The 23,543-nt window shown below is 40.3% G+C and overlaps 1 protein-coding gene across 5 annotated transcripts in view; it reads right to left on the bottom strand.

Moving 5' to 3' along the window:
- The window catches only part of REPS1 (RALBP1 associated Eps domain containing 1), a gene marked incomplete at both ends in the record, with an annotated part of 61,667 nt that extends 48,940 nt beyond the window's left edge, over nucleotides 1-12,727 (bottom strand). For all 5 annotated transcript variants that reach the window (XM_079550471.1, XM_079550472.1, XM_079550473.1 and 2 more), the window contains one exon: nucleotides 12,575-12,727. In XM_079550471.1, the coding sequence (XP_079406597.1) occupies nucleotides 12,575-12,727 (153 nt within the window). The remainder of the gene's footprint in view (nucleotides 1-12,574) is intronic.
- Between the last annotated feature and the right edge of the window lie 10,816 nt (nucleotides 12,728-23,543).

Below are 23,543 nucleotides of genomic sequence, written 5' to 3'. Positions count from 1 at the left end.
TTATTTATGTATGTGTATTTGTATACATAAATCACACACTGATATTAAGAAGCAGAACTGGGATCCCAATACACATTTTGGTCTCAATTTTATAAGCACATTCTTAATTTGAGGTATTCTAGTAGTCCAATTATTGAGATTTTTTTTTTTTTTTTTTTTTTTTAATTATATGCACAAAGAAGCCTTGCCTAGAACCACAGAATAGCTGAGCTTGGAGACAGCCTCTGGAGATCACGCAGACCAATCACCTTGGCTCAAAGCTACAGCGTTTTGCTTAGGGCATGTACAGTTGGGTTCTGAGTACATCCAAGGATATACAAGGAGACTCTACAGAGTCCACCTTTTCCCTTGTTCAATTACTCTTGCAGAAAGTTTTTTCCTGTGTTTAAATAAAGCAAGGATCAGGAATTATATCATACGAACCATGCCCAGAGTTGCAAAACAAGTTTTCTCGTAAGTTTGAAAACTGAAGTTAAAGCAGACCATGTGAATACACTTTTGCTTCAGTACTTTTTACACAGTTTTCCAGTTTCACTGTGCGTACTGACCATAATGTTTTAATGAAAAACAAGCAGTACACTGAAAAAGAAACCAAGGGTCTATTTCAGATTAAAAAAATTGAGGAGAAGTAGAAAGAATAACCTGTATTCTGTTTTCAGGTAATTTAATGAAATGTAACTATGACTAGAGATTAACTTTCATTCACAGTTTAAGATAAAAAACATGATGTCAATAACATTGCTTTTGCATCCCATTTGCAGTCATTCATTGATAAGAATCCTAAAGCTCTTTGCAGATAAATGTTAAGCAGAAAATGACATATGGTGTCTAATGTAAGTTTACTGCAAAACAGATTCATACTGGGTACTAAAATGTGTTTCACACAAAGGTGCTCTTCTGAAGTCAGGAATCCACTCATCTCAGCTACAATACAAATTACCCGCAACTTTACAGGGCAATGTAATTTGGTATACAGGCAGTTGAAAAAAATATTTCTCAGGAACATATATTCCAGCAGAAAAATATTACCATCACTATATATAGAAAACCCATGAAAATCTCCATCATGTTTCTTTTCTTAATTGTGAGGAAAGATATATTCAATTCTTTACCTTCATTGTTCAGTAGCCATCTGTTAGTAGATAAATTTCTGCCACTCCATTGAAGTGGATCTATTTCATTAACTGCAGACCACTGTCCTCCAGGCTGACAGTTCTGTAACTACTCTCTTACCTACCACTGGCTAAGCCAAAGAAATATTGATCAGTTTTTAATCAAGAATTCCGCAGTTTTCTGCAGAAAAATCTTACTTGACAGGCAGCTTCTGAGATGCGACAGTTGTTTATGGCACTGTATAAAAGCAACAAGACAGAACTGACAAAGATCCTTCTTCCGATGGGTTATTTTTAACCAAGACAAGTCTCTGACCTAGTTCCCTCCAGGGCTCCACAGACCTTGGCACGTGGAGGCACTCGGGAAGAAATAAAAAATGGAGACAGGACAAACAAACTGCTGCTAAAAGAAATGGCCCAAGTGTTGCACAGGATTTTATGTTTCACCACTACTGGCAATGTATGGCAAATATTTTAACAGTCTTAAAGCCACCCCAAGTTTATTTGTAGAATGCATTTATGAAGGATAGAGAGTGGCTATATTTAATCCAGTTAAGTGTGAAGTAGAAAACTTTCATATGCTGAACAGCAAGGTTATTACCTAGATTTAATACGTAGTTACCTTACTAGGTATTTCAGATACATAGTACCAAATAGTTGAATGTATTTACTACTAAAAATATGCAAACACAAGCTACATATTTGGGACACTGATGTGTTTTTAAGTCTTACTGACTATTCAGAAAGACTGATCTCAGACAAAGCCACAAATATGGCTTCAGAATACAAGTGTTTAAACAAATAAAACCTATAGCACTGAAGTACTTACAAGAGGACACATGCTCATGGGAACAAACCATTAAGAGCCTCCCACTGCCCGTATATACAGAGCATATACTTACCCACCCTTGGTTTTCCCACACTGCATGTATCCACTGCTAAAATATCACTGGGAAAAAACCTAATGGATAGCTCCAAGTGTAACAGTCTGTACATACTCAAGAGTTAAGCTCCCCTATTATACAGGTCATTTAAGGTTCAAACACGCACACAAATCAAGCATTTCAGAATTAATCACCTCAGACATAAATAAGTTAATTAGTTGTTCAAAAAAGATGACCCATTATTTTCAACTCTCGGATAAATGATTCTGCTCTGGTATTTTAGAATTTGTTTTACAGGGGTGTCCATTCTCTCAGTCAGCCCACAGTAAGGGTTGGCAAATTTGGAGTCAAGCTTTCATTCTGTTAATAGAAAAGCAGCAAAAACATATGAAAAGCTGCTACGACACATGCACAAAATAAATGCTTCTTTTAATAACTGAATGCACTGAATGCTACAATTAAAAAAATGAATTCACAATATTTCCACCTATTTTTTTGAGCTAGTTATATTTTAGATCTTTTACTTCAAAAGCAGTATTTTTTCCCCACAGATATTACATATAAAATCTAATTTTCATAAATATATAATACACTATCACTGTGCAATAGCTCAGTATCACAACATTTCTCACACTCACTCTCTCAAAAAAAAAAAAAATCAGGAGGAAAAAATATGATGAAAAAAAGCTCACCAGTTGAGGCAAGGACAGGGAGATCACTTACCAATTACCATCAGCGGTACAAACAATCTTTCTTACCCTGAGTCTAACCTAACTTGTTGTCTGTTGATAACAGACAAGGACAGTGAGAACTAAAACTTAACACCTTACTCCCCATGCACCCTCTTACGCATCCTCATCCCAAACAGTGCAAGGGAAAAAAGAATGGGGGCCACAGTCAGTCCATAATGCTTCATTTCTTCTTCATGGTCCTTAAAGTACACGGTGTCCCCTCCCATGGGATGATATCCCAAACGAATCCCAGCTGAGTTTCCCACAGACTGCAGCTCTCAAGCACTGCTCCAAACACAGCTCCATACACAGGGCCCACCCTTCAGGAGTGTCCTTCATGGGCAGCAGCTCCCCTAGACTTCCTGCTCCACCTTAGGCTCCTCCATGGCTGCACGTGGAGATATGCTCTACACAGTGCCTGTAGGCTGCACGGGAACAGCTTTCTTCTCCATGGGCCTCTCCTGGACTGTAGGGAACTTCTGCTCCATGCCTGGAGCGCTTCCTGCCCTCCTTCTGTGCTGACATTGGAGGCTGCAGGGCCACTTCCTCACATTTTCTCACTCCTCTCCCAGCTGCTGCTGCCCAGCAGTTTTTCCCCTTCCTTAAATCTGCACTCCCTGAGGCACAACCAGCACTGCTCATAGCTCAACTCAAAAAACACCTGAAACAGATTAAAGTTCATTCTAAGGAGTAATCCACACCATTAGATAAAAGGGCTCCTAAAGCAGGAAGCTCTTCACTTGAGACATCTTATCAGTAAGGTAGCAAGAGAACATTCTAAGTCTGCAGTGGGTAGTACATCCTGCCAATTGAACTGACAAGGCAAATCTACATACCCAAACCATTGTGGCCTGACACATCTGACCCCCAAGTTCAGGAAGAAAGCAGCACAGGGCAGCTTTTTCCAAACAAAAAATATATTCAGGAGACATTCCTGACCTCAACCCATTCCAGAAGTGGTCTGCAACATCTCCTGTTGTTCCTGGCAGCACATATGTCAATGGTGTGTTAAAGACTCATTCATGGATGATACTTCCTAATGCAGTAGCTTCAATTTTTCCATTTCCACTCAAAGCTTTTGGTCCTGCTAACAGCTCCTGTAAAAGCTGTAGCAGGCATGCACAAAAATCTCCTCACTATTAGCCTCTCATACAAACCTCCACAGTTCCCTTATTGCTTTGGTTATTCATTGTAAAGGCTGCTAATCATCATCTATACACACAGATGAACATAAGGCGTATGGTTATCAAAAAGATGAGGCAGATGTATCCTGCATGTATTTGAACTGCCTACAAGATCATGATAGTGATTTGAATAGGCCCTTTCTCCAAAGATTACTGATCTAGAGCCACAGACTTTCCCCACCAGACCCTAACTCTTAAGCAAATTATTGCCAAATATCTTCAAAAGTGGGATAAAGTGGGATAAAATAAAAAAATGACATACTTAATAGCAAAAAACAAAGGAAAATAAAATCCAGATAGCCAGATGAACATTCACAAAGCAACTACTGTCCTTCTAACTAAACTGTACAAAATGCTAGCTGGAATAACTCAAGGTAAAGTTGCTCTCTGCTCACATCAAGAAGCTCTCTAACTGCTGTTTTTCTGGTAGATGCCCATGTGAAAGATAATAGTAAAAGGCAGCAAAGAAGACTGGGGAGGAAAAGAATTGGAAGCAGCAAAAGACAGCCTAAAGACCTAGAGATGCAAAAAGAGAGGTTCTTTTAAAAGGGGATATACCACATACCTGTCTCCTCTTCCTATGCAATTTTACATTACTGCTTAACCTAAATAGCTCTTTGCTCAGTCACACCATTGTTATGTTACTCCTCCTTCCTCAGCTCTCAGTTGCACAATTCCCCACTCCTGAGCATTAGCTTGTTCTCATGTATCTGATCACACAGTATGATTACTCCGCTCAGTAAGCCTGCAAAAAGTGACTGTTATTGTTTCATTAAACTGAATCCTTCTACTGTTCAGCCAATGAACACTTCAGCAACTACAAGTAAGCACGTGGCTGGTGGCAATGATTTGTTCATATGCCTCTAAACTTCTTGCAAGGCTGTAGCCTCAAGAAAGTTGCAACGCTTTGCATTTTAGAGGCGTGGAAAAGGTAGAAATGAGGCAATTGAAAAGAACGTCACATCAAAAGTAGTTGCAAATCCACAAAGTACATCTGTCTAAATTAATCCTCTGTAGATCAGAAAGATATGTGAATATATCAGACTACTAAGAATTCCCTTCAAAACAAAGCACGTCTCCTTTCCATGATGGTGTCATGAAGAATTCAAGCAAGAGGAGGAGGAAACACTTCAGCGCCAACTCTCAATGACCGAATCAGCCTGTGACAATTTCAGACTCCCAGGATGATTCCATCGTACTCAAGTGACTGCATTTTCCAGAACAAATGGTAACAGCCATGGTAGCCATGCAATTACTGAGATGGCATCTAAGTTCAGATTTGTATCAAAGAGGTATTTTAAAGCAATAACATATTTAGCACTTCAAATTATTACTATAACAACAAATCGTGCAAGTTTCTTCAAGGGAGGTCACGTCAATATCCTAACTCTGGATGTTCCATGCTACACTGGGGATTTTTCCTGCAAATTCTTCATTGCTAAATGTTGAACAGAACACCAAGCACATTTTGACTCCTTTCAGACCTTCTACACAATTGATTGATATTCCTTGCTAATTCATTTTCTTACTTCCTGCATTTTAGTATTTTCACCAAAAGTCAACTTTCATCACTACACCAGAACGTAAGACAGAAAAACTCCAAAGAATGAATATGAGCTACTGGCTGTTTACTAACATACAGTGAAAATTAAGGCATTCCCTAATCTCAGAATTAGTCATCACACCATGGCATGGCCAAAAAGGACTGGTCAGATCTGCCTTGTTATTCCTGAACGCTTCCATACAAGTTCACAAGAAGCTCCTGTACCTACTGCTTTATGCTGCTCTCCCACCTACGTCTGTTCTCAGAGTTAAGCTGATCAAACAGCCCTCATCAGTTACTTTGCACTGCTTTCCTCCTCTCAACAAGGTCTATAAGCCTTCAAGTCTATCAAAGTCAAAACAAAATTCTAGTCAAAATTCTAAAAAATGTGCATGCATAAACTATACTTGGGACTTAGAGTTACTTGCACCAGGTTCTTAAACAATCTCAGACAGTTGTACACATTGCTGCCACAAGAAGAGACTTTCCTACAACATTTATGAAGCAAGATTAATGCTAAATTTTTGTACAGCCCAGTGCTGGTCAACCTCTTGCAGAATTACTGGAGAAAAAGAGACTTGTTTAAAGTTGAGTCTGTTAACTGCTCTGTTAATATACTTTGGAAGCATGTTAGAGCTCAAAAGTTAATCATTCTAAAAATTCAGGTCAAGCTGTCATCTTTCCCAAGCCTTTCAATCTATCAAAGCATTGTTTTGTACACAAACAAGCAGTTCATACACAGTTTTAATGTACTTTTTCTATAGCAAGTGCAGAGGATGATCTATTTAGACAACAACCGCAGTTGGAAAAACACACACATCACAAACACTGAGTACCGATTCTGTAAATTAGCGCTCGATTAAGCACTGCTGGCTTAATACTCCATCTGGAGAAACAGTGAAGGAAAAAGAGCAAATAGGCAAATCTTCCTACAATAATCACTACACAAACTCAAGTGAATAAAGTCTGACAGGCAATCCATTGCTTACATCCTTTGAACTCGCATAGGCAAAGAGCTGAATTCTCTTAAGGTCCAGAAATTCTTAAGGAGGTCTAATTTAAAATTGGTCATAAATATAGCAAATATTTATGACCTAATACACGCAAAACTTGTCTGTAAGAGCTAGCATTTCAAAAACTAGCAAACAGAACTGAAAAGTCATGGAGACTGCCACACTATCATAGAATGGTTTGGGTTGGAAGGAACCCTTGAGATCATCTAGTTTCAAGCCCCCTAATATCTAAAGTAGTATTTATTGAAGATTAGACTAAGGTGAAGGCATGTTTGCAGCTTTTCTAGGGGTGGAGGAAGTGCTCAACAGTTTAACACAAAAGAATTACACCAAGTTCACAGCACAAGTTTGTAACTTGATTCTAAGACAGCTGCGTTTCTCACAAAAGTTCCCGATATTTCTGAATAGATTTTGCCATGTCAGAACGGGTCTGATTTGTCCCCTACTGTCCTCTGATGACACATGAAAAAAACCACAACCGTTTTCAAACAAAGCTGAGCTGTGATACTTGAAATTTGCTCAATGCTGTGCTGGCATATGGAATCACGAAGAGATTATGTACTATGAATTATGAATTCCGGTCAATTTCAAAGGCTGAAAAACAATTACAATGAGAAATCAGCCGAAAATAAATATAAGTCTAATAGAGCTTATCTACAGCGCTAAAGTTTTGCCATCAGCTTCCTGCTTTTGGTTTAAAAAACAATGATTATTCTCTGAGTAAATGCTGCTGAGATATGAGACTGCTCAAACTAATTAACTGTGAAGAGAAAACAATTTGCAGCCCAGCAGTCTCTGTGAAAGTAACAACGTTTGTGTAAAACATTTGTACCAGAGTTCTGTAGAAAACGCAAAGCACAATTCACAGGATACAAAGACTAAGCACAATTTCTGGCACTAACAGAAAGCAGGCTGTTTAAATATCTCATCTTTACAAGAAACAAGTTTAGCTTACTGCTCAGCTGACATGAAGAAAAATGCTCTGCACTTGCATTTTAGCAAAGAGTGGGCAATTCACAAACTGAATATTCGCAGCTTTAGACCTGGGAGCTGTTTGTATTTACAGCAGATTCCTAAAAACTCATTTCCCAAACGAGAACTAGGATACAGCATTAAGTACAGACAAACATCCCTGTAATACATAACAAGTGTTATATGGATTTATGTATACAGATTACATACGATTGTAATTATAAAGAGCTACTTACTCATTAGCCTTATGGTGCTCAAGCTAACAAAATAGTACAAATAGAAAAATACTAAATACAATTACACATTTCTGCACTAAAATGCCTTAATAATCAGCTGCTACAAACTCTAATTTTATCTTAAAATGTAGAAAATCTTATAGCTTTTAAAGTAAAACAAACAAACCAAATACACATGTTGGATATAACTAATGAGCTATTTAAAAATTGGGCTTGTTTGCAGTTTATGCAGAGGTTATAATTAGAAGAAAGTTGGTGTGGGTTTTTTTTTTTTTTTTTTTTTTTTTTTTTTTTTTTTTTTTTTTACACACAGCACACATTTTTCAAGAGCTAGAAGTGCTATGAATTTTTAAACATACTCCAAATACAAACAGTGGAAGGTATGGGATCTGCATGCAAAACATATTTCAACTTCTTAGCCCACTAGCTGAGAAAAGATGATGAATTCAGCAAATTAATCGTAGTTAGATTAATACTCTGCATGTCTCCACCACTCAGGTAAACCTAAGCATGCCCTGGCTCAGCTTCCACTGGCACCACAAGACCACATACGTCCACACCTTGGGTGACTTCCTGCGCTGCCCAGAAAGCATAGCTAGTGGACAGGGCTCTGTGCTCAGGGTCTGGACCTTCCAGTGAAGAAGCTGCATCACAGGTATGATAGGCACTCTTACAACCCTGATGGTAAGGCAGAAAACTCTGACAGAGTTTGAGGAAAACAAGCAGTGGCAGTCATTTCTACATCAATCACAACAAGGATCAAAATTAATTTGTCCCTACAGACTCCTTAGAAATGAAATATATTTCAAATTGGATAACAAGAGAAAGACCGAAAATAGGCTTTACATTAGGTTTTAAATGGGCTAACATGAGCACACCTGTAATTAAAACAAAATGAGGGTAATTGTACAATTTATCTATCATTTCCAAGAATTTGTAGCAAAAAAACTAAGGCGCACGCTGTCAACTCTTAAGATGGTAACTCACTACTGTTAGAGAAAGTGCATGCAAATTCTTGTGTATTATTTGTACAGCAGTATTGCTGTATTTGTAAAGCAACATGCTTTGACTCCTTAATTTCAGATGAGTATCATTTGCACAGCTGATTTTATTCTTGTCTTGTAAAGTTTCTGGAATTCATACTCAAAGAGTGATAGATAGTTTGTAAAGTTAAGTGAATCAGTCGGATAAATCAGAATTGCACAGATTGAACAAATAGGACAACTACTATACTAATTTCACACATAGGTGATGAACTTTTGCTGTTGTTCCATCCAACGACAGCTTTTACAGGCAACTTCACCAGCAGTAGAGGGACCAAGAACTGACTTAACCAGCATGTCTACATTAGCATTTTAGGTCAGACATAAAAAGTGCGTTTGAAGCAAATCTTCTGTGCGTCCCACTGCTCCAGGTCATACTATGGAAGCACCTCACAACAGGCTACTACGTTTTTGTTTTATTCCTAAGAAGCTGACCTAGAAGATGCACTCTAGGAACCTAATGCTAACACAGGCCAGAAGACCATGTTAGAACTTTGTCAAAGCAGACTTTGTGAAATGCATATACAGTGTCAGCATCAGGTCCTCAGCTTCACTTGTGCTGTGTTTCATTACTTGCTTATACAAACACCAACGCACAGGTAACTGAGTTATGAAAAAAATAACTTGACAAAAAAATCCAACCACCCAGCTTTTGGCTAAACAAGCTTCCTCAACCAGCACACCGTGTGTTCAAACGAATGACAGTGCCAGGCAGCTCCAATTTCCCATGATTGAAGTAACAATGAGATCTATGAGAGGTGACAAGTGAAATACCTGGTCACCCTAAAAGGGGAGGGCTCTCCTTTCTTCTTCCAGCAAATGCCTCTTTCCTTATGCCAGAGCTGACATTCATTCAGCCTCCTAGTTAGCTGATACAGAGATAAAAATCAACAAAAAATTGAAATTTTCTACTGCACAGCCCCTGGAACCAGTACAGCACAAAAGCATCAGACAAGTGGAAGAAGCTGCAAGTAGGAGCACGTGGCTGGGGGGAGACTGAGCCACCTCCATCAGTGGCTTCGCATCACTAGAACAGTTTAACTGCAGAATGAAACCACACCCCGAGAGCAATTTAAATACTTGCATACAGTTAGTACCCTAATACTAACTGCTGTGAAGTAGCTGGACTTGTTATCTCAACACATATACTTCTGTTCACTATTATATGCATATCTTCTACCTTAACGCTAATTTCAACGACATGCACCAAAAAAAAGCAGAAGTGAAGGTGAACCAAGGCTGGTGTTCCCACGTGAGCAGTTTAGGTTTTACCACAGTCTGTGCTACTGTCACTGTGGTAGTGCTAAGGCTGTCCCTTGTTAGGTATATACTATGTATCGTGTACAGGTTTTCCTTCTGAGTTTTTGTTGCCTTGTGATGTATACGATTTATATACATCAAATGCAACTGTTTCAGTCTTCTGCATGTTCATTCCTTCTCCTTCATCAGGCAGCTGAGAGAACCCCCTTACAGCCAGATAGGAAAATGATTAAGAGGTTATTAATCTTTCATGTTGTAAAACATAAAAATCTCAAATAAACATAACCCTTTGCAGGAAAGGCTGCCTGTCTGTCTTTAGGGTGGGTATACTTGGGAACAAAACAAGTTATGGGCCCAGAAATGCAATTAAGTCACACGTGCTCATTTTCAACAGAGTCAATTCTGGATTATACAGAGGTTATTTACAGACCCAAATGACTGAAGAGCAAAATCTCAGGTAGCTTCTCAGGACTACGTGGTGCCTGTGAATTTGAAGAACAGCAATTTTGTACTGCTTTGCATTTCACATGACTACTACTACAACTGCATTCCAAGATTACATAAGATTTGAGAAACTGAATCGAGTTCCTTTCCGCCACAAACATCAGGTGCTTCAAACAGGTAAGGGCACAGTACTGTGAGGTTAAAGGAAAATCCCACCTCCATCACACGGTTTCATTATTTCATAAGCTCTATCATTCGGAGTTTTTAGTTTTGTCTTTATAGCTTCGGAGCAGCAAATACAATTTCTCTTGGAAATACAATGTCTTGGTGCAAGCATCGAGCAGAGGCATATTTTGGTGAGACCAAGAGCAGCTAAGCAACTAGAGTCTGTCCTTAAATACAAGGTACTTCACAGGTGACCCACAGTGATTGCACAAGCTGTCTAAAATGAGTCACACTGCTAAGAGCATTTTGACTTTCTTTGTATTATTTACAGTTTCATACCTCATGCAATCTAACATCTCCTTTGCTCTTTTAACTGCGAGGTTTTCCTTGCGATCTCTACAGAGATAAGCTAGGTCTGCTCCTTAGTTTGCTTATTTAGAAACTATGGAATGATGCCTGAGTAGTTTAATCTTTCCTTCAGATGTGCTCTACCTTGCAAGAAAATACTTCACCTCCTCTGCAACAGATAAGGACTTAATCTGTGGCCACTTGCATTCAAAATTCCAAGTCTCTCCAAGTTGTTGTACCCAGCGCTCACACAAAGCAAGCTCCAGTACTAGTCTGGATCCCTGTGCAGATAACACAGGCAAGTTTTACGGAAAAAAAAGAGATTTTAAATGGAACAAACCTGCAAACATTCACTTTCCTGGGATGATTCTTCTGAAATGTGCTGGCCACATGCAAAAAGTAGCAGGGGGTGGCCCTTGAGAAAGCTCATTCACAAAACACTGAGCACACAGACTCTAACCATTCAGTCCTGTCTGACAAGTCATCAAATAAAAGATTACTAGTTTTACCAGTAAGAAGTTTTTTTTATTCAGCCCTCTCCTGCTTCTTTATTTCTATTTAAAAACAACCACTGCCAACTATCACCTTTCCTACTGAGCTGGAGCACATGATTCAAGGCATCTGGAGTCCTTTTAACTAACCCAGTCGCACTTATGGGCCTAGAACAAATCAGTAATCCTCATTAAGCATAAATATTCTCCTGAAATCTGGTAATAAAGTGCTGAATGCTGGCATTCGTGCACTGTATTTCTGGCTACAGTAACTGCTGCTTTGTTAGAAGGGGCTGCTCATCTAGCTAAAGAAGAGAATGTAAGTGCAGAGAAGATAGATCGGCTTTTAGGCATGGTTCTACCGAAAGCATTCTTTCAAAGTAGATCTAAGTATTTCTAAGTATGGAATGGGAAACTCCAAAAGCAGGAAACTGCTACAAACAGGTGTTGGTGAGAATGTTTCACTGGGAATACTTTCCTCAAGCAATCGCGAGAGGCACATCAGAGCTGACTGCTACGGCAGTAGCACTGTCCTATTGCTACCAGCTTTTAGATGTTACTCGCTCATGGAAGCAGTGCTAAAACTCTTATACACATTGTAAGCATGGATCTACATCGTTCTTAACACCGCATTTTCCAGCGTTAGAAATATTTTGTTAACCGCAGCCGGTATCTGCCACGAGCCCTCATAAAAAACCGTGTGACTTGAATGAAGCAGACCAGCCTCACTAACACCCAATGGCAGAAACCCACAGTCCCTCCTTGTTCTCCATCCACATACCGCAGGAAGGACCCTTCCCACACCCCAATGCTTTTCAGGGTTCTCCGGACGGCCTCAAACACGGCAACACCCCACAAGCCACTGTACTGGAGGAGCCCCGTCCCGCCCCGCAGGCCCCACACACCCAGCAGCGGTGCCGTACGCGAGGACGCGGCACGCCGCAGTCTCCCCTCGCTCCATCCCACCCCCAGGGCTCAGGTGGCCGCCGCCGGCCCGGACAAAAGCTCCGCGCCCCGCGTGGGCTGCGGGAGAGTCGGGTCGGGTCGGGCGCGGCGGCGGGGAGGAGCGGCAGGGCGGACCGAGGCCGTCTCCCCGCCGCGGGTAAGAGGCGCGGGGCGGTGCCCGGGCCGGGGTCCGGCACGGCTACCTGCATCACCACGTCGTTGGGCAGCTGCGCGGCGCGGAACAGCTCCAAGACGCGCCCGTTGGACGCCACCTTCTTGGTGCTCTCGGTGTCGCAGTAAGAGAAGAGGTCGCAGTAGTAGCGCTGCTCCGCCTCGCTCAGCGTCAGGCCCTCCATTTTACGCCCCGGTTCCGCGCAGCGCTGCTGCTGCCGCCGCCCCGCATCCAGCGGCGGCGGCGAGAAAGAAGGGGAACGCGCGGGGCAGCCCCGCGCCCGGCCCGACGGGGAGGCGGAGGGTGGACGCCGCCGCCGCGCGCCCCAACCAACCGCCGCGCGCGAGCGATAACTCGCACCGTCCCCTCCACCAACCGCCCGCCCGGCCGCCCACACGGCGGCGCGCCTGCGCGCCTCCCCCCGCGCCTGCGCACAACCGCCTGGCGAGCGCGCGCCCCGGCGAGACAGGCGGGGCGGGGGCAGCGGCGGCGGCGGCGGAAGCGGCGGCCTCGGAGCCGGAGGGGGGGAAGGGGTGCGACCCAAGGCCCGGATGTGGGGGCTGCCGGTAGCGCCCCCTTCGGTCTGGCGGCGGCGCTGCCCCGCGTGGGGCGGCGTAAGGGGTGGGTGGTGGGGGCTCTCGCGCGACCCGCGCAGCTGTCCTGGCCTCGAGTGGTTAACCGCCTTTCTCGCTCAGCGATGTTGGCATCTCGGGAGCAGCGTGAGCAGCGTGGTGCCTCACAGGCAGACTTCTGTGCGGCCTCGAGGCTTGGGGGTCTGCCCCACACCTTGATAATAAAGAGTTACACCTTTCACGACATATGCTGTACCGTGAGTGATTGCCTTACTCATTATGCTCCTTCCAGTGCCATAGAATCACAGAGTCGCTTTGTGAGAAGGAAGGAACCCGCAGGACCATCGAGTCCAACTGCTGGCTGCCCACAGCACCACCCCAAATCCAACCCCAATGTCTGAGAGGATTCTCCAAACACCACTTGAACCCCAGCAGCTTGGGGCCGTGACGGCAGCCCTGAGCAGCCTGTTCCATGCTCACCGCCCTCTGGTGAAGAACCAGAATTGGATGAGCTCACTCACCCCTTCAGCCAGATCTCCTGCTCTGTGTGTCTCTCACTTAGGCTTTTCCATGATGCCAGGTGTTCACGAGGTAAATGTGTGGTCTCACTGCAGTGCAACAAAGGTCTTTCCAGCTTGCTTGCCTTCTGGAAGGAGCCCAGCATCTTTAACACATTTATCATCATCACAGAATCATTATAGAATCATTTAAGTTGGAAAGGACCTTTAAAGGTCATCTGGTACAACTCCCCTGCAATGAACAGGGACATCTACTCCTAGAAATTAAATGTCGTGGTCCCCTGGTGGGCACTTTGTATGGCTTGACCTAATTTAAATCCAGTACTTGGTATATAGAGGCATCTTCTCTTTTTTTTTGTTTTTTTAGTTCATCCTTCTTCCACTTTTCCATTTCAACTTCCTTCACAGCTTGTCCATTTCTTCCCTTTCCAGATTGCCATATGCTGTCTGATCTACTGCTCTTAAGTACCCCATCCTTTCACAGAATCACAGAATGACCAGGCTTGGAAGGGACTTTGAGGATCGTGAATCTCCATCCCCCCTGCCACATGCAGGGCCACCAACCTCCCCTTTTAATACTAAACCAGGCAGCCCAGGGCCCCCATCCAATCCTTGAACACCTCCAGGGACGGGGCATCCACAACCTCTCTGAGCAACCTGTTCCAGCACCTCACCACTCTCACAGTAAAGAACTTAATTCCTTTCTGCCTAATTAACTTAAATACTTTCTGCCTATTGCTGAAGATGGTTATGTTCTGGACTTAAACAAGATTCATCTTCCTGCTGTTTGAAATACTTGGTCCTCCTTTGGCCAATAACTGAAGTTTGTGATAAATTAGCTTATAGTTAAAATAACAAAGTGATCTTCCAAAAAATGAATAATTGTCCAATTTTTGCAACCAGAAATGATATTAATGTTGAAACCACATTTCTCAGTTAGTTAAAATCCTTCAATATAGGCTATGCTGAAGACATAATTAACTTTTTGATATTATACCTAGTTATTATGATTTTACAGTCTGAGATAAGGCCAACTTATCATCATAGGTCACTTAATTTGAGCTATTTTCACATCAGAATCTCTGTAAGTACAATGAATATAACCTTACCCCCACTGCTAAATTGCATGCTGCAATTCTATTAGTTACACAGTGCTGCTTGTAGAAGAGATTGTTCAAGTACTTATTAGGAGGTGACTGAGTTCCAAGTGCCTTTGCTTCTTGCAAGTTCAGTGACTGCATGCTAGCATGGACCCTGGCAGTTAAAGATTAATACATGCATCTATAGCCATAAAGTCCTTCACAAGCTGGTGTAAGGACACCAAAATTATTGTATTTGTCAAAATAATTTTGCATCATGAGTTTTAAGTCTAAAAATAGTCTGTACAACTTATTATTTTAATTAAGAAGCTATTTTATTATTAGCATTTTTTGCAGTGCGGCCAGTCTTTTCACATTAATTACTTGGCTGCAAAAGCATGCGTAAGACACAAAGAATGCAGGGAGGAGATTCCCTAGAACAGACTATTGCTAGTGTCTCGATGCCAAACAATGCTGATGTTTAATAAACACATTAAAATGATTTTCTCACTAAAATCATGATTTGCCAATCGAAGTGTAAGGGAGGTTATACTGAGCTATTCACCATGTATAGCACCACACTGAAGGTGTTGAAGTAGCAATTTTGGAGAACAGATTGATGGGTCTTATTTCCAGTTTTCATGATACAAAGTTACCTTCTTCCCTTGTGCTAGTTCAGTGACTAAGCAGAAAGAATAAGAACAAAATGCCATGCAGCAAATTAATTTCTAATTCCCAAGGAAGCATCTTTTCCTCCAAGTCCCAGTACAGTGCTTTGCCTTTGCTAGAGGATCTTCTTTTCCCCCAAATTGGTTGCTTACTAATCTCCAGGATGAGGAGAGTTCTGCTCTTCAGAACACTACCTGTTCCCACCAGGGCAGAGTCAGCATGTATGAGAAAATACATACATAGAATTTCAGTGAACCATAAATGAGAGTTTCTTCCCTGTTTCGTTTTGCTGGAGAACATGTTACAAGATGAGCTGAGGAAGATACTGCATGTTTCTGAGTTACATTAATTTCTCCATAACTGCACTTCTCAGTGCACCATGAAACCACATTTCTATTATTAGCTCATTTGGTTTGCAAAGATCTGTATCACAGCATTTCCCAGAGTTCATGCTAGATATGCAAAGAAAGAGGTTTATGGAATAATACCCATCAGAGCATATAATCAGAAATACTCTCATACTTTGTATAGTAGAACATGTTTACAGAACATGAGAAACTTGATTAACTGCCTTAAATTACAATTTAACAATAGCAAGGGGAGGAACTCTTTTAGCTTTTAAAATATTGTACTTTTTATACTCTCTTTTTAAAACGTCTTCTTAGAATTTGGAGTTGTGATGAGCTAAGAGTTCAGCTATTCTCCACCTGGTCCTTAATTTTACTGTCTTTTATTTTCTGTGAAGCAACTATTAAACAACTTATTAGTATTGAAGCAATCATCCTTTTAAGAGATCAAAGTCAGAGAAAATCATCATCGTAGGAGGGTCAAGTCTAATGACCCAGATGGAAGGAAGGGAAAGGTTACTTTGCTGACCATAACAACTCTTAGAGCCAAATTATACATTAATAAAATGTTAGGGTTTTTTCAGACAAGGATGTATGTCCAACACTACTAAAGAGAAAAAAGTGAAAGTAGCATTTTATTCATTTAAGGGAAGTGCCAGTTAAAACACTGCTCAGGCTTCAGTATATTTTATCAGCTGTGAAATTAATACTGGTTTCTAGAATCTAGCTGCTACACATGCTGAGACTCGTTTCTCAATATAAGCACAACTCAGGCATACACATATGCACAGTCTAGTCCTCTCCAGGTACAGTGGGAATGCAGCGTTTCAGACCTGCCTGGTTCTGATGGTCCTCTAAATCTCTGAGCTCTTCTAACAGTGGGTCTCACACACGACTGCCCTTATTTGCAGTGAGGTCTACTACACGCTCAGATATTCTGTGTGGTTTTTATTATTACTATTTAAACATCTTTAAAGAGCTTCCAACCTTTTAAAACATGTACTCAGGTCCACTTTCCATCTTGCATCTTGTTCCCCAAGTTTGTAAAAATGACCCTGAGGTTATTTGTCATTGCATTTCTAAGTTCTTTCAAGAGCACAATGCTGTGCAGCAGGTTTTACAGTCTTTTCAATAAGCTCCTTTACTTACAGCTAAGGAGTTACAGGAACTTGTTCTATCCTGATCCTTCAGTGGAAAGACAAGTACATTAAGGCTAGAAATGAATGGGAGGTGTTTAAAAAAACTTGCTACCTCTGACTTCAGAGCTGTTTGTTGTTTTTTGGGTTGTTTGGGTTTTTTTTGCTACTGCCTGCTCTTTTAAAAAAGAAGATACCTATCCACAAGCAGAAAAATATTTTCACAATGTCAACATTTATAAATGAAGGAAGCCTTGCTCTGCTTTATTAAAAGCCTCCTTTTTATCTTTGTGTAGAAGCTACATTTTAATGCAAAAATAGTCACTTTGCAGATATCTGTACTTACACTTTTTCTGCATGTATATTACAGTTTGCAACCTCTTTATATCCACGATGAAAGTAGATTACTTCTATTCTTGACATACTGAAAGACATCAGTTTTTCTGCCTGTCCTGCTAGGGTTTTTTCTCCATCAGAAGAATGTCCCACATTTGAGGCTATGTGATTTTAAGTGGTGAATGAAAAAAATTCCTTCTACAGAGAATGACAGAGCAGACAGCCCCAGCACAGGGTGTTGCATTTTCTTCCTGTACAGGGGAAGTGCCTTCACAAGGAGTGTTCAGTGAGTATAGAGTGGACCTCAAGTGATTTTGTAACTACAATGTGGTCATTCTGGTGTCTTCTGCATCTCTGCACAGGAACATCCCATAAGGACAAATACTAACTATTTCTCAGCAGCCTCTCTACAGTGTTGTGTCACCATTTAAATATGTATGGGATCCTGGTTGGAGATGTCTATCTGTGGAGTATTTAATAATATTTCTTGATGAAAATTTCCACAATTGAGAATGAATAATACCTTTTGTACAGCACTCGCCATTGCTCCTGTTCATGTACCATAGCCTTTATGAAAGTTGCACATATTTTAGAAAGTAGATCTTTTCTCTTTCATCTGACACATCAAATGATCAAAAGGAACAAGGAGTTAAATGAAGGCCTTGAAAGGAAAACTTGGTTGATTTTAAAAACAAAACAAAACAAAAAAAAAAATCTGAAGAGGGAGATACTGGAAAAGAGACACCTCCACTTCATTTTGATTGTGGCAGATCTCTACCTGAGATTTCATATCCACTCCTCAACAGGTGGTGGGCATCTGCCCTTCCCCAGCACAAGTTTGTGCTCGATATTTCACAGAGAGGAACTCCTGCAGAGCATGAGGAAAGGGAAGATGCCTTTTCTATTTACCCCAGGACCTAAAAAGCAACTGGTCAAATACCACTTCTCTTCATATTTTAAAACTCTCCTTGTTTCTTCCAAAAGGAGAGGATAACTCCTGTTTGCATTAAATTATCAAGACTCTTAGAGAAATTGAAAGTCCTCTCAGAGCCTTTCAACATTTAACTCAAAATCCATCTGATGTTGTTGCAGTATTTTTTTTACAGATTATTCATACCAGTATCTACATCCTCCTATAAAATACAGCCTCTATTTATAATTTAGTAACATCAGGAAGATAAGTCAGTTCAACTTTTCTTTGTACTTTATGGTATTATCTAATGTATGTAATTGTAGAATTCTTTATACATTGATAATGTCTACCTTTAAGTTTGATAGGTTAAATTCAAATGTGTTTTTCTTCACTACTTAGAGTCTCTTTTTTTTTGAAAGAATACAACTGTATTCTTTCTTTTACTGAAACCTTACTGAAGCCACAGCTTCTCTGAATACATTCTTATACCTCTTTAGCTACATATATAATTTATTTGGCTCCCGTCTCCTTGGGTTCTTAGGTCGTTCCCATTGTTCTCATGCTTTTTTCTCTTTCCTCTTTCTCTCCGAATGTGGAAGTGCACTCCTACTTGCTGATGGAAGAGGATGTTATCCCTCCCTACCTTAAATAATGACCTCCATTGGGGAGGATTGCTAATGGCTACTTCAGGAAACTTCTGGCACATTGCTGAATTTCTCAGAAAGTGTTATAGGGTGGAAAGAAGAGCTGAAAGCTAAATTTCGTGTCTATATTTGTTTCCTATGTTACACGTATACTCCTCTTCCTCTGCTTATTGCTGTATTGCTGTATGTGTAAGTGAAATATTCCTTTTCTGTCAAACATTTCAGTTTCCATTTTGCTGTTTTTCTTCCTTAACCATTTTTCAGTTAAAATCACTTACTCAAGCATTTCAGTTTCCCCCTTTCTCCTTCCTTTATACACCTTTCTTCCTTCCACTGGATACTCCTGTCATTTGTACACATCTCATCTTTTTCTTGTACCTCTGTACCTACTCTCTTCTGGGGTCACCAACTTGTTACTCCACAGTGGGATTCTTTCTGCATTTTGGTCAGAACTTCATTAGCCTGTTCTTTGAGCTGTTTGCCATTAAGATCAGTTTCCCAAGGATTTTAATCCCTTCCTTTTTCTACATGGTGATGTCAGTTGTTCTTGATATGCTAAGATAAATACAAACCAAAACTCCCACTAAGTCTTGTATTTAAGATAGCAATGATCTAGTCTGTTTCCGGTTCTTAAAGTCCCCTGGATCAAAACCACCCCAACCTTCTTTTAAATCTGCTTCATTTGTTAACAACCCAGTTATTATGACTTTTCTCTGATCTTTTTGTCACAGATAGAAAGAATATTAACAATGCTGTGTGCTCCATCTGTGGTGACTGTAGGAAGGAGTCTAATAATTAAAGGTCACCCTCCCTCTCTAGCTTTGCTTTAATATATTTTACAGCCTAATTTCTTCACAAAGCAAGGTGTATAAAACATGTACAGAACTGAAACTTTTTTGCATTGAGTGACTCAAGATGACAGAGACAGAGAAGAAAGATGCAGTTTTCCTTTATAAATAATTCCTAAAGCAAAGCTCTTACCATCATACCTTCCTGCTAAACATGACTCAGTTAGCAAAAGCTAATGAGTATACTGTGATGTGAAATCAATGTTTTTTGAACTGATCCTATTATTTGATCAAATGGAGATACTCCTAATTATCACACATCTCAATATTTTAAAGAAATTACATTTCTTTATTTTTGAGACATCGTGTTCTGTTCCAGTTATTTTTGAAGGACTCTATTTGTAGAATGGGTGTTAAATCTACACAGTGCTAAGGCTCTGAATTGAAGAGGAATTATTGCCAAGTACTTTATTTCTGCCTGTGCCTTCTAGAAAAATGTTTAGATCTTACAGTTCTTCCAATTAATCATAGGATGAGTTTAGGAAGTGGCAGGATGGAATGGTTGTACACGTATAAATGCAGAGAAAAAAATGCATCTTTTCTATCCACACATTTTTTCATTTAACTGCTAATTTGTGTGTGTCCGTGTGCATGCTTCCTTCCAAAGTCCTTTGATAGGACTTGTTTCTGAGACAGAGGAGGAAACCACCCTGAGCACACGAAGCATATCTCTCTATTCTGCAGGGTGTAATCAGAGGCGAAGAAGCAGTTCTTTGTACCATTCCTCTTCCCAGGTGCCTTTTCATTCAGACTAAGGGTAATTTGGCTCTCTTACAGAGAAAATACTTTCATTTAGAAGGGACTAGAATGTGTCATCAGCTCTCTGATTGAAAGGCTGTCTCTCAAATTGGTATCTCTTCTACACTCCGCAGCAGACTAGACAACTACTGTGCTAAAGGTGAGGCTGCTGCTTCGCAGGAATCCAAGGGCTAGGGCTGTCTGGCTGAGGTGGCAACATTGAGCAGGTTATCTTTAAGAGATGCTACAAAGTGGCACCATCCAACACAAAGGGCGATATACTAGCTGTTTTCAGGCCAGCTCTGGAAAAGGTCTGGGTACTGTCTCTTTTTAGAGGTCTCTTACAAATGGCTGAGAGATTGAGAGAGGAAAAGCCAAGGGCATGATCACTGCAGTTACTTTGTGGGGGAGATCTTGTAGTGAAACTAGCACTGGGCAGCAAGCAAAGCCTGTGGGGAGCAATACTGTGAGATCATGCTTGCTTTCAGGGCTCTCCAGTTACAGCTCCTAGCTGGAGAGAAATCTCTTGAACCGTTTCCCAGCTCATTCCAATGAGAATTGTGCCCTTGGCCAGCAGCCCAGCATGAGGGTAGCCAACAGTGGGCCAAGTGTACTTCATCACTTAGAACTTTCTCTTGTTTGTATTTGATCGTTGTACTCCAAACATACTTCAAATGAAAAAATACTGAGAAAAAAGAACAAAAAAGTAGTTTATTGAGGTTTCGGAAGGCAGGATATATATTTCTTCATCTTGCTGTCTTGGAAGACCTAGAACTCATTTTGAGGGAAGAGATGCAATATTTAATATGAAAGCAAAACAGAAGCAGCAGGTATCTACAGCCTTTATATCAAATGACAGTTCTTCTGATGTAGTCTGTGTAGCACAAGGGCCATTTATTTATTATTAAATATCCAAATGCTCTAAATGGAGATGATGCACTCTAAGTGGCTGAGTCCTGCTTTTTCAAATGAGGCATAATGAAAAAAGAGACAGGAAACTGTAAGAACAATAGGTCTGGTCCCACTTTCCTCTTCTCTTTATATAGAGATGTTGAAGGAAGTGAAATGGCTCTGTTTCCTCACATCTGACCTGTGAGAAAAATAGCATTTGTGGTAAGTTTTTAGCTTGGGAATACATCCAAACTGCATTTCCCAGTAATAAAATAAAAGAGGTATATTCCTTACAAAGTGAGTGAAAAAACATCTGCACTTCTTCTCTAGTGAAGTACTACATTTACCATATTTTGTTTGACTTCCTCTGTGATGGAAACACTCTGAGCTATAGGAACTAATTAACAGATATAGCAAGTCTTTATTGGTGACAATTTGCTATTGGGAGAAGCTGCTAGTACTGAGGATCATCTGTGTATTTTCTTAAGGGATCTTGGGTTATCAGTAGAAAGGGATCAACAATATTCAGTTATCACATTATGAGTTACGTTTTACTTAACCAACAACTATGACCAAAGAGCCTTTATTTTTTCCATGTGTCTTTAGCTACCTGAAAGTTAGGAAATAGCTCTAAGCTATTTATCAAAACTCTCTCCATAGCAGTGCTCTTCAGAAGGTGAGATTCATATATTTCTTCTTTGCCATAGTAACACAACTAAATATACATAGAGAGTCAAGTATCTAAATTAAAACAGACACCTTACTTTCAGGCAGATAGTCTGGTGAGACAGACATTAGTGTAGGTTTATGCACAGGAAATACAGTTTAAAAGCCTGACTGAAAAACAGGGATCTTTCAATTTCTACCCAAAATCTTAGACACTGTACTTTAGCCAAGGCTTAAATAAGGTTTCCTGAAAAAATCTTGACTTTTCAGGAAGGACATCAGTCATATGCACTGTGTTCTCTATGCATAGACATTGATCTGACATAGAACAAATAATATTTGCTTCAACATACTGTGTTACAACACTTTGAGATGCATATATTACTCATGCACATGTAACAGAATTATGTAAGGTGTCCATGAACCAAAGAAGAAGGTGATTACACCTAATTTTCTTAACTATGTTTTTAATTTTAATCTCCTCCGGTTCATTAATGATGCTTGGGGGAAAAAAAATCCCTTGAGGTTAAAAAAAAGAATGGTAAGATTTATCCCAGAAGTTTAGGTTAGATATTAGGAGGAAGTTTTTTAGGAGGAAGTTTTTCACTCAGAGGGTGGTGATGCACTGGAACAGGTTGCCCAAGGAGGTTGTGGATGCCCCATCCCTGGCATTCAAGGCCAGGCTGGATGTGGCTCTGGGCAGCCTGGTCTGGTGGTTGGTGACCCTGCGCATAGCAGGGGGTTGAAACTACATGATCACTGAGATCCTTTTCAACCCAGGCCATTCTATGATTCTATGATTCTATGATTCTATGATTCTATGATGCTATGATGCTATGATGCTATGATGCTATGATGCTATGATTCTAAGTTTTGGATTCACAATTACAATTAACTTTGCAGATGAAAAATTCACGCAAGATCATAAAACTTGGGTGTTAGATGAAGGAAAAAGCTGGCACATCATTAGTAAGCAACCCATATGTTATGTTCAACAGTGTAAATTTTATGTTCTCATAGTATGTCAGTGGTAGATATTTGTACACCATTTGAAATCAACACACAGTTTGACAGAAATTCTTCCAGGAATATTAGATCCAGAGATAAGACCATTAGCACTGCTGTATGACAAGATGCATTTGGAGGTGGAGTTTGATCACAGTTCTGTGTTGTGGTTTCAAACATCACATGATTTTGGACCACATGACTTGCAGCTGCAGTGACAGTGAAATTAATAAAGGTTGAACAGTTGATAACTTGAATGTAAGTTGGTTTTCAGAGCAGGTATTGCATCTTGAAGCCAAAAAATAATTGTTAAAATGCAGTTTATATATCAACTTGACTTATCCATAAGCAGAAAACAATGAAGTCCTGTAGTTGTCTTCAAAGAATAAATACAGTAAAATTGCAGAGATTGTTGAAGTCCGATGATCTTTCATCTTGTACAGTAAGCACAGCTCTTAAGCTGAGGACCTTGAATATGAACCACTGAAATTATAGGTCTTATTCATAAAAACAATGCTTATAAATAGGATTATTATATTAAATGATTATTAATTGTCATTAGTACCATCGTGGAGAAAGATGTCAGTTTGTGGATGGTTGATTGTAGGTTTTTTGGCTTTTCTTTTTCTTTTTTTTTT

Source organism: Tetrao urogallus (assembly GCF_951394365.1).
Source record: "Tetrao urogallus genome assembly, chromosome: 2".
NCBI classification, from domain to species: domain Eukaryota; kingdom Metazoa; phylum Chordata; class Aves; order Galliformes; family Phasianidae; genus Tetrao; species Tetrao urogallus.
Note: the sequence above shows the minus strand (reverse complement) of the source record. Positions and strands in the feature narration are given on the sequence as shown.